We start from the raw sequence: 10250 nt of genomic DNA, 5'->3' as shown, positions 1-10250 counted from the left end.
GAGCCTCCGTGTTTGTTATTTTGTAGTTTCATACAGTATAGGCGACATTTATAAACCCTCGGTTACACTTTTTTAAATAGATTCAATCTTGCACGTGGAAAGTTTAAGTGAGGGCTTTAGTTGTGGACTTCATTTATAAGTAAAGGTAAGACCATAATAACATTTTTTTTTATTAAATGTGCTTTTTTGTGTGCTACAGTTTGTATGTGTAAAGTTAAAGTTAAGTTAAACTACCAATGATTGTCACACACACACTAGGTGTAATGAAATTTGTCCTCTGCATTTGACCCATCCTCTTGTTCACCCCCTGGGAGGTGAGGGGAGCAGTGGGCAACAGCGGCGCCGCGCCCGGGCAGCAAGACCCACAATGCAATGCGTTTCCACGTCACACTGTCAAGCCCTATTCATTTTTATTGAGAGACATTGACAATTGTTTTGAGTTAAGAGAACCAATTAAGCGGGAAAGTGGAGGTACGACTGTATTCTTATTTCAATGCATTGGACGTACTACAAATTATTTGTACACGTCAAAACAAATCAGCTGTACTTCAAGAATTTCAGCCCCCCCTAAAAAGGACCTCGTGACGTCCGTGAGTCACACTGCAACAAAGTGTTCGAAAGTTCCATCTTGGACTTTGCATGGAAAAAAATATTTCCCAAATGTGGAAAGAGTCACACCTGCGCTATGAACGAATGACCGAGTTCCTTCACGGCCGTGTAAGACCCCACAGGCCGAGAAACCTCATATCTTCAGATCATCTATTCTAGTCTTGTTGTGGCCGTGTTTGACGCCGCTGCTCGGCTTGCCCTGAGTGGGCGTCCCAGGGGTCGAGCCCGCTCGCTTCTTCCCTTTCAGGTCACATTCCTCCAGCTTGCTGCTGCTCCTTTCCACCGCCAAGTTGTCCTTGTTTTGTTTGTAGGCCGCCTTGCTGTGGCACGGGTGGAAGGACGGGTCGGCGCTCGGGGACAGAGACGCCAGGTTGTAGCTGGGCGGGCAATGGAAGTAGTCGTCATAAGTTGGCCCGAACTGCACCCCTGCCTCGCTGGGCTCCTTGGAGACGCTTTTTGGCGTTCGGTTGCGCCTCTTGAAGGTGATGCCCTGGCGGCACTTGGTGAAGCCCAGGTGATAGATCTCAATGATGTTGAGGAGGAGCGACACGCTGGCCACGCCCAGCATGAAGATGATGAAGATGGTTTTCTCAGTGGGACGGGAGATGTAGCAGTTCACTGCGTTGGGACATGGCGGCCTGTCACACGTGTACATGGGCTTCAGCTCGAAGCCGTACAAAAGGTACTGGGCCACGATGAAGCCCACCTCAAAGAGCGTCTTAAAAATGACATTGAAGACGTACGTGCGCAGGAGCTCCCCCTGCATGCGCACCCGGCCTTGATCGTCCCGCATCAGAGGCTTTTTGTGACTGTGTGCGTCCACGACGAGGGCCGGCTTGTCCGCGTGCTGGGCTTTGTCTTTATGCTTGTCCTCCATGCGCACCAGATGCAGGATGTGGCCCAGGTAGATCAGCGTCGGCGTGGACACGAAGATGATCTGCAGCACCCAGAAGCGAACGTGAGAGATGGGGAAGGTGAGGTCGTAGCATACGTTCTCACACCCGGGCTGCTTGGTGTCGCAGGTGAAGCCCGACTGCTCGTCGCCCCACACCTTCTCCGTGGCCGCGCTCAGGATCAGGATGCGGAAGATGAAGAGGACCGTGAGCCAGACTTTGCCCACCACCGTGGAGTGTTCCTGCGCCTTTTCCAGGAGCTTCCCCAGCAGGTTCCAGTCCCCCATGGTCTATGTCGGCTCACGGACGGAACTGGAGGGATTAAAAGGCTGTTTAGTCCAAAACCTTGACGGAGAAAAAAACATTCCTAGGAACCAAAGTACCGTATTTTCCGCACTATAAGGCGCACCTAAAAACCTCGAATTTTGTCAAAAGCTGACAGTGCGCCTTGTAATCCGGTGCACCTTATATATGGACCAATATTGTCAATCAATCAATCAATCGCAACTACGGTAAGCTACCACGACTTCATTTTCCCCCGTTAACGAACAAATCTTTTGAGTGAACGTACTGAACCGAATCACTTCATGAACTGATTCGTTCCTTTCTCAGTTCAGTTGAGCTCCGCCGCGACCATGCCGGTATGAGTGGAACTGACGCATTCTGTGACTCACTGAACCCTCGACGTCGGCGAACGACGCAGCCAGCTACTCATCATGGGGGCGGTGGGAGGGACTGAGCGAACGATTCGTTCGCGGCGGATTAACGACATGAATCACTCAGTGAACGACAACGCTCTCGCTCTCTGCTCTGCTTGCCCCAATGCCGCGAGTGATTCTCCTCCCGTTGCGGGGATATGGTTCATGCCATTGGCATCCGTTCTCCATTCATTCTCCAAGCTAACGGCTAATGTTGACTCAAGCCACATGAAAACAAACACCGTCCCCATTATCTCAACACATAAAGTTATGAGAGTAGAGGAGACAGAAAGAAAGTCAGTGCAGGGCAAGGCTGAGCAGCAGCGACGCGAGGGGGAAGGGCGGGGGGTAAAGTGTAGGGCAGGCTGTTTGAGAAGATTTAAAATAAAAAATAATAACTAATGTATGTACATATACATAGGCTATTATTTATCTTGATTTTTATATTATTTAAGCTATTTATTTTCTTTTTATTTGACAACCAAACAATTACACATGGCGAATCAGTAAAGAATCTGGGTATTATCTTCGACCCAACTCTCTCGTTTGAATCACACATTAAGAGTGTTACTAAAACGGCCTTCTTTCATCTCCGTAATATCGCTAAAATTCGTTCTATTTTATCCACTAGCGACGCTGAGATCATTATTCATGCGTTCGTTACGTCTCGTCTCGTCTACTGTAACGTATTATTTTCGGGTCTCCCTATGTCTAGCATTAAAAAATTACAGTTGGTACAAAATGCGGCTGCTAGACTTTTGACAAGAACAAGAAAGTTTGATCATATTACGCCTATACTGGCTCACCTGCACTGGCTTCCTGTGCACTTAAGAAGTGACTTTAAGGTTTTACTACTTACGTATAAAATACTACACGGTCTAGCTCCGTCCTATCTTGTCGATTGCATTGTACCATATGTCCCGGCAAGAAATCTGCGTTCAAAGAACTCCGGCTTATTAGTGATTCCCAGAGCCCAAAAAAAGTCTGCGGGCTATAGAGCGTTTTCTATTCGGGCTCCAGTACTATGGAATGCCCTCCCGGTAACAATTAGAGATGCTACCTCAGTAGAAGCATTTAAGTCCCATCTTAAAACTCATTTGTATACTCTAGCCTTTAAATAGCCCCCCTGTTAGACCAGTTGATCTGCCGTTTCTTTTCTTTTCTCCTCTGCTCCCCTTTTCCTTGAGGGGGGGGGGGGCACAGGTCCGGTGGCCATGGATGAAGTGCTGGCTGTCCAGAGTCGGGACCCGGGGTGGACCGCTCGCCTGTGCATCGGCTGGGAACATCTCTACGCTGCTGACCCGTCTCCGCTCGGGATGGTGTCCTGCTGGCCCCACTATGGACTGGACTCTTACTATTATGTTGGATCCACTATGGACTGGACTCTCACAATATTATGTCAGACCCACTCGACATCCATTGCTTTCGGTCTCCCCTAGAGGGGGGGGGGGGGGTTACCCACATATGCGGTCCTCTCCAAGGTTTCTCATAGTCATTCACATCGACGTCCCACTGGGGTGAGTTTTTCCTTGCCCGTATGTGGGCTTTGTACCGAGGATGTCGTTGTGGCTTGTGCAGCCCTTTGAGACACTTGTGATTTAGGGCTATATAAATAAAGATTGATTGATTGATTGATATTGCATATTTAAGTTGATATTTCCATTTTTATATTTTTAAATGTAAGCTACAGAAATTTTAGTTTTAATGTTGGCTTTTCTGGCACTTGGTTTAATATTTGTTTTGTTTTATTCAAGGGAGCCTATTTATTTTCTTTTTGTTTGCACATTTAAGTTAATATTTTCTTTGTTATATTTTTAAACGTAGGCTACAGAACATTTAGTTTTTATGTTGGCATTTCTGGCTCCTAATGTATTTGTTTTATTTTGAAGGTATTTATTTTCTTTTTGTTTGCATATTTAAGTTGACATTTTCTTTGCTACAGAACATTTAGTTTTTATGTTGACATTTGTTAAGGGTTTCTTAATTTAATATTTGTTTTTGCACTAAACAAACGAGGCCTATTTATTTAACTGTTGATTGCAAGCATTTTAGTAGGCTATAACTATTTTTTTTATTTCCCGCTTTTATTTATTTCTTATTTTCATTTCAGTGCAATATAACATATTTAAGAACAGGACTCGCGAACCTACTGACACAGAGAACTGACTGTGTCGCGGAGGAGGACGTCACATTGAGGCTCTCGTTCAGTCACTGTGCGTGCCGTTCATTGGGTGCTGAGGGCTTGTGTCGTTCGCGAACTGACACACACCGAGATCTGCCGCTGGGGAATCTGTTACTGACTGACTCGTGATTCGCCGACCTGCCCACAGAACTGCTGCTGCAGAAGTGATTCGGTGAACTAATTTTTTGAACGAATCAATTCAAGGAACTGATTCTAGTGATTCAGTACAGTCAAAAGAACTGCCGATCCCATCACTACTCTGATGCGGCTCAGCTGCATACTTGCCGACTCCCCCCCGATTTTCCCGGGAGACTTCCGGATTTCAGTGCCTCTCACAGAAACCTCCCGGGATTAATATTCTCCGATTTTCACCATTACAATAATAATAAGGGCGTGCAATGATGGTACAGCATTTAGCGCCCTCTACAATCTGTACTAAAAGCGTGCCAGCCCAGCCTCTTGTTATATGCATCTTCGGCTTGCACACGTAAGTGACAGCAAGGCATACTTGGTCAACAACCACACAGGTTACACTGACGGTGGCCATATATAACAACTTTAACACTCTTACTAATAATGCGCCACACTTTGAACCAAAACCAAACAAGAATGACAAACACATTTCGGGAGAACATCTGCACCTTAACACAACATAAACACGACAGAACAAATACCCAGAATCCCATGCAGCCCTGACTCTTACGGGCTACATTATACACCCCTGCTACCACCAAACCCCGCCCCCACCCCAACCCTGCTCCCTCACACATCCACATATAATGTAGCTCGGAAGAGTTAGGGCTGCATGGGATTCTGGGTATTTGTTCTGTTGTGTTTATGTTGTGTTAAGGTGCAGATGTTCTCCCGAAATGTGTTTGTCATTCTTGTTTGGTGTGGGTTCACAGTGTGGCGCATATTAGTAAGAGTGTTAAAGTTGTTTTATATGGCCAACCTCAGTGTAACCTGTGTGGTTGTTGACCAAGTATGCCTTGCTGTCACTTACGTGAGTAAGAAGAAACTCCATACAACGTGGTTGTACTGGGCGCTAAATGCTGTACGATCACGGCACGTTCGAGAGAATACTTGCCCTGAAATTCGAAGTCTGCCTTCAAGCGCCATTCATATAAACCTTGCGGGCCGCACTAACATTCAATTTTCATATTAAGGCGTGGGCCGCGTGTCTGAGACCCTCGGTTTATACATAGCACAAAGCAAAAAAAAAACTTTGTATGCAGCGTTATTACAATTTAAATTTCAAAAGATTTTTGTGGCTCCCATTGTTTTCTTTCATTTGTGAAACTGGTCAAAATGGCTCTTTGACTGGTAAAGGTTGCCGACCCCTGGTTTATGTAAATACCCCAAAAAGGCTCCTATTAAGAGACACGCTTACGACACAGAGTTGAAACTTAAGACGATCAGTCACGAAGTAGAACACGGGACCGACTCGATTAATGACGACTTCAACGAGACGGAGCTGAACATGTTGGATGCCGTATTCGCCCAACTGTTTAATTCGGACACTGAAGAAGAAGAATTCGAGGGATTCGTGGATGAGGAATAACTTCATAAAGTGAGCTTTACATGTTTATTTTGTGTGTTGTGTTGTGTGACATTAACGTTTGAGCAACGTTGAGTTATTGATATATTGTTATCGCTCCGCACTATTTCGAGTGTTACTATATTGTGATTGCACTAACGTTTGATTTACCGTAACAGTATCACTGTTTTTTTACCTGTTTATTGAATCAGGGAAAATTTCCCCTCCACTATGTGATATAAATGTTGCACTACATGCAGTGTTGGGTTAGTTACTGAAAACCAGTAACTAGTTACAGTTACTAGTTACTTTATTTCAAAAGTAACTCAATTACTAACTCAGTTACTTACACCAAAAAGTAATGCGTTACTGTGAAAAGTAACTATTTAGTTACTTATTTTTTCCCCCTTTTTTTAAGGCTCCCATTAATGCCCTTTTAGCCTTCATTTCAGTACTGTTATTGCACTGGAGAATAATACAATGTGTTGATCAACTTGACATGCATTTGCATCACTGAAGTCAAAAAGCAATGTGGTCTACATACAACACACAAAGACAAAGATATGTTTCAAAGGGCCAATTTATTTCAGGCCAGAACAAATTGACAAAACTATTTTAAATAGCTGCAACATAATGGCACTTTAACTTTAACTTTAAGTAGATAGGATCTTTGATCCAAGACACAACTTACATTTAACTAAAATGTTATTTTCTTTGTGCTCGACAAAAGAAAAGTATTGAGAATGTCTCCATGTTAAAAAACTCGACTTCTGGCTTCGCCATGATGTCTTGTTAGTTGTTATGAGAGTAGCGTATGTGTGTGTGTGTGTGTGTGGCCCTTTAAGATATGACAGCATGTGAGGTGAGTGACATCAGTGAGTGAGTGGGCGAGAGAGGTGAGCGAGCGGCAACAGTGAGTGCGTGCAGGTGCTCTAGCTTGGTGGATGGCTGCGTCCTATAAAGCCACAAAGTTGCAACAAACCGCCGGTCTCGTCATTCACCCTCAGCTGTAAAGACCCACTGCCTGGTAAAGTGAAGGTTGTTAGCCCCGAAGACGTCCATAGGTACGTGACTTACCCGACGGTAATTCTAGTCATACGCTAATTATTTTGCGAAACGAGTTTGACGCGGCGGTAAATCAAGGCATGCGCATAATATATACCCGGCGGCAATTCAAGGAAATACGGTATTAATAAAGTTTGACTGACCTATCTGACTGTTTTGTTGACATTCCCTTTAGCACAGCTCCATCTAATGGATGCATAACGTAACCCCAGCCTCTACTGTAGCGTCTATTCTATGCGCCTTATAATGCGGTGCGCCTTATAATGCGGTGCGCCTTATATATGAACAAAGTTTTAAAATATGCCATTCGTTGAAGGTGCGCCTTATAATCCGGTGCGCCTTATAGTGCGGAAAATACGGTAGTTCTCAGCGCATTCAATCGATCATATCTGGATGTTTCAGTTTGTTTTAGAAGGCGTTTCGCTTCTCATCTGAGCAGACTTCATTAGTTCATGCTCTTACACTCAGATTGGTCAGATCTAGTCTGAAAAATTTAGTTTTTAGTCTTCTAAGTATTTTTTCCTAATCAGATCAAGTTTTGAAAAGGCAATTTTACTGACTTAGATTTGTCAGATCTAGCCGGAAAAAGTCTAAAAAAATATTTTTTTCTAAGATAATAAAATGTTAAATATATACCGTATTTTTCGGACTATAAGTCACAGTTTTTTTTCATAGTTTGGCCGGGGGTGCGACTTATACTCAGGAGTGACTTATGTGTGAAATTATTAACACATTCCCGTAAAATATCAAATAATATTATTTATCTCATTCACGTAAGAGACTAGACGTATAAGATTTCATGGGATTTAGCGATTAAGTAAGCAGCTATGAACAGTAAATGAACAAGTAGATTAATAATTAATTTCCTACCGCTTGTCCTTAATAATTTTGACCAAATAATAGAATGGAAAATTACACAATATGTTACTGAATACTGCATTAGGATCCTTTGTTTGTTTACTTACTACTAAAAGACAAGTTGTCAAGTATGTTCACTATTTTATTTAAGAACAAACTTGCAATAAGAAACATATGTTTAAAGTACTGTAAGATGTTTTTGTTAAAATAAAGCCAATAATGATTTTTTTTTGTGGTCCCCTTTATTTAGAAAAGTAAAAATATTGGTATCGGTACAACACTAATGCTTAGACAAGTGAAAACATAAGGCAACGTGAAAAAGCCCAATAATATTTATTTTTTATTTATTTTTTCTATCCCATTTCTGACATTTCCTACAACTTTCATGAACATTTTAAAAAGTTATTTTTTTTAAATTAACGAACAGACAAGCTAATGATGGTGCGAACATCAACACGACAACCATACTTGCCAACCTTGAGACCTCCGATTTCGGGAGGTGGGGGCGTGGTCGGAGGTGGGGCGGGGCGTGATTGGGGGCGTGGTTAAGAGGGGAGGAGTATATTGACAGCCAGAATTCACCAAGTCAAGTATTTCATACATATATATATATATATATATATATATATATATATATAGATATCTACATCCTGAAAATATGCAAACAAAACTGTGTTTGGATAATTGATACTTCAAACTTGCATAAATAAATATTAAGGAATATCACATAACTTGGCTTCTGAGAGTTTCAAAATGTAATGAATAAAATGCTAAAGTTGTTGATAAACAAGCAATTATTTTAATAATTAAATATGGTCATTTTAAATGAATTATTATGATAATTTAAAATCAATTATTTCAAATATGTTTATTTTAATGTATAATTCTATGGCTGGATGTAATAAGGAGTCAGGAAAAAATACAAAGAAAAATACAATTAATTTTTATGTTTTTAGCAAAATATAGAAAAAATGTATTTTTTTTTCTTTTTAAATAATAAATATATTTATTTTTAGGTAAGATAAACATAATACAATTTATCTCTAGTCTGGATGATTTAGTTCTTGTCACCCTGTTGTCCTCCCTTCATGAAAAAAGGCTGTCCTCACCCAGGTCCGCATGGAGCTGGAGGGGGCGTGGCTTCCAGCTCCGGCTGAAAACCGGGAGATTTTCGGGAGAATATTTGTCCCGGGAGGTTTTCGGGAGAGGCGCTGAATTTCGGGAGTCTCCTGGAAAATTCGGGAGGGTTGGCAAGTATGACGACAACACCAACAAACACACACTGGGCAACACAACGAGCAACTTGCTGTAAGCAAGCGAAAGTGTCTCCTAGGAAACAAGAGTGGCGAGATATACCGTATTTTTCGGAGTATAAGTCGCACCGGAGTATAAGTCGCACCTGCCGAAAATGCATAATAAAGAAGGAAAAAAACATATATAAGTCGCACTATGAAAAAAAACTGCGACTTATAGTCCGAAAAATACGGTAAACATTTTGCATAGAATGTTACATTGAAGGCTTACAACAGGTTAGCTCGGGGTCACTGTGGCATCCGGTAGAGGTAGTTAATAAATTCATGCCGTGATTAAAACATAATTCTGAAGTGATCTTTAGCGGCCCCCAGTCAAATTGAGTTTGAGACCCCCGAGTTACAGTCTTTGAGAATGCCTTACCAAGTTCAGCGGAGATTACAGCAATGAGTCTCAAGAGGAAGGCTGCTCAACGAGCGTACAACTTGGCGACGGCCGGTCTATTCCACGTGGACGGGATCGTATTTACTGTAAGAGGTTATATATTTTTGGCATGCGTGGACAAGGAAAGGCAGGTTCCAGTCATGAGCGTGCAAGACGCGGCGGCCTCGACTTGGGCAACACGATCTGTACACTGAGTGAAAGGAAACACCAGACAGACGCTGTTGAAGTTCATAGTTAAAATGTTAGTAATGTCAGGACCTGGACTGCTCACAGTTGTCCTCTTTAACCGTAGAATAGCAATTGACTTTTATGTCTAGACCTAAGACTCACCTTATCAGCTGATGCATCCCTGGTATTCAAATCCTTGGCGTCTTCCAAGGTCCATTGGGCCGACTTAGTAGTGCAAGCGTGGTCTTCAGAGGCCTTCAGTAATGCCCTTGAATGGACAGGAAAAGTGGATTCTTGCGTCAGTTCCACGCCGACGACCCCACTGGTTCCTGGTCCATGAGCTCAGGAAGGATCCAGGACCTTCCTTCAGAGGTTCACGTTGCTGGACACTCTCTGAACCATGCCTGCCCTGCCCCCGTGGTTAAATTTGGCCCAGGGTACACTCCAATGTAAACTATTAAAGCACGTCTGCTAGGTTGGTGGTTTGTGATTGACAAGTCAGCTGGCCAATCAGGTTCCAGCCACAAGTGGTCTCTAAATATAGC

The 10250-nt window shown here is 42.8% G+C and overlaps 1 protein-coding gene across 2 annotated transcripts; it reads right to left on the bottom strand.

The window, feature by feature from the left end:
- Nucleotides 1-465: 465 nt before the first annotated feature.
- LOC133575079 (gap junction alpha-3 protein-like) lies at nucleotides 466-10031 on the bottom strand. 2 transcript variants are annotated; one of them, XM_061927540.2, is made up of 2 exons: nucleotides 9868-10031; nucleotides 466-1814 (listed from the first exon to the last, which is right to left on the bottom strand). In XM_061927540.2, exon 2 carries the CDS (start codon nucleotides 1787-1789, stop codon nucleotides 743-745), a length of 1047 nt encoding a protein of 348 aa, XP_061783524.2. In that variant the 5' UTR covers nucleotides 1790-1814; nucleotides 9868-10031; the 3' UTR covers nucleotides 466-742. The 2 variants fall into 2 exon arrangements, 1 of the variants encoding a protein (XP_061783524.2); XR_009811459.2 differs by lacking the exon at nucleotides 466-1814 and adding an exon at nucleotides 9617-9755.
- Between the last annotated feature and the right edge of the window lie 219 nt (nucleotides 10032-10250).

The sequence above is a fragment of the Nerophis lumbriciformis genome, linkage group LG35 (genome assembly GCF_033978685.3).
Source record: "Nerophis lumbriciformis linkage group LG35, RoL_Nlum_v2.1, whole genome shotgun sequence".
NCBI classification, from domain to species: Eukaryota; Metazoa; Chordata; class Actinopteri; order Syngnathiformes; family Syngnathidae; genus Nerophis; species Nerophis lumbriciformis.
The sequence above is the reverse complement of the archived record's forward strand: the minus strand, read 5'-3'. Positions and strand labels throughout refer to the sequence as shown.

Coding starts and splice junctions, on each gene's coding strand:
- LOC133575079 (XM_061927540.2), bottom strand. CDS start 1,789: ATGGGGGACTGGAACCTGCTGGGGAAGCTCCTGGAAAAGGCGCAGGAA.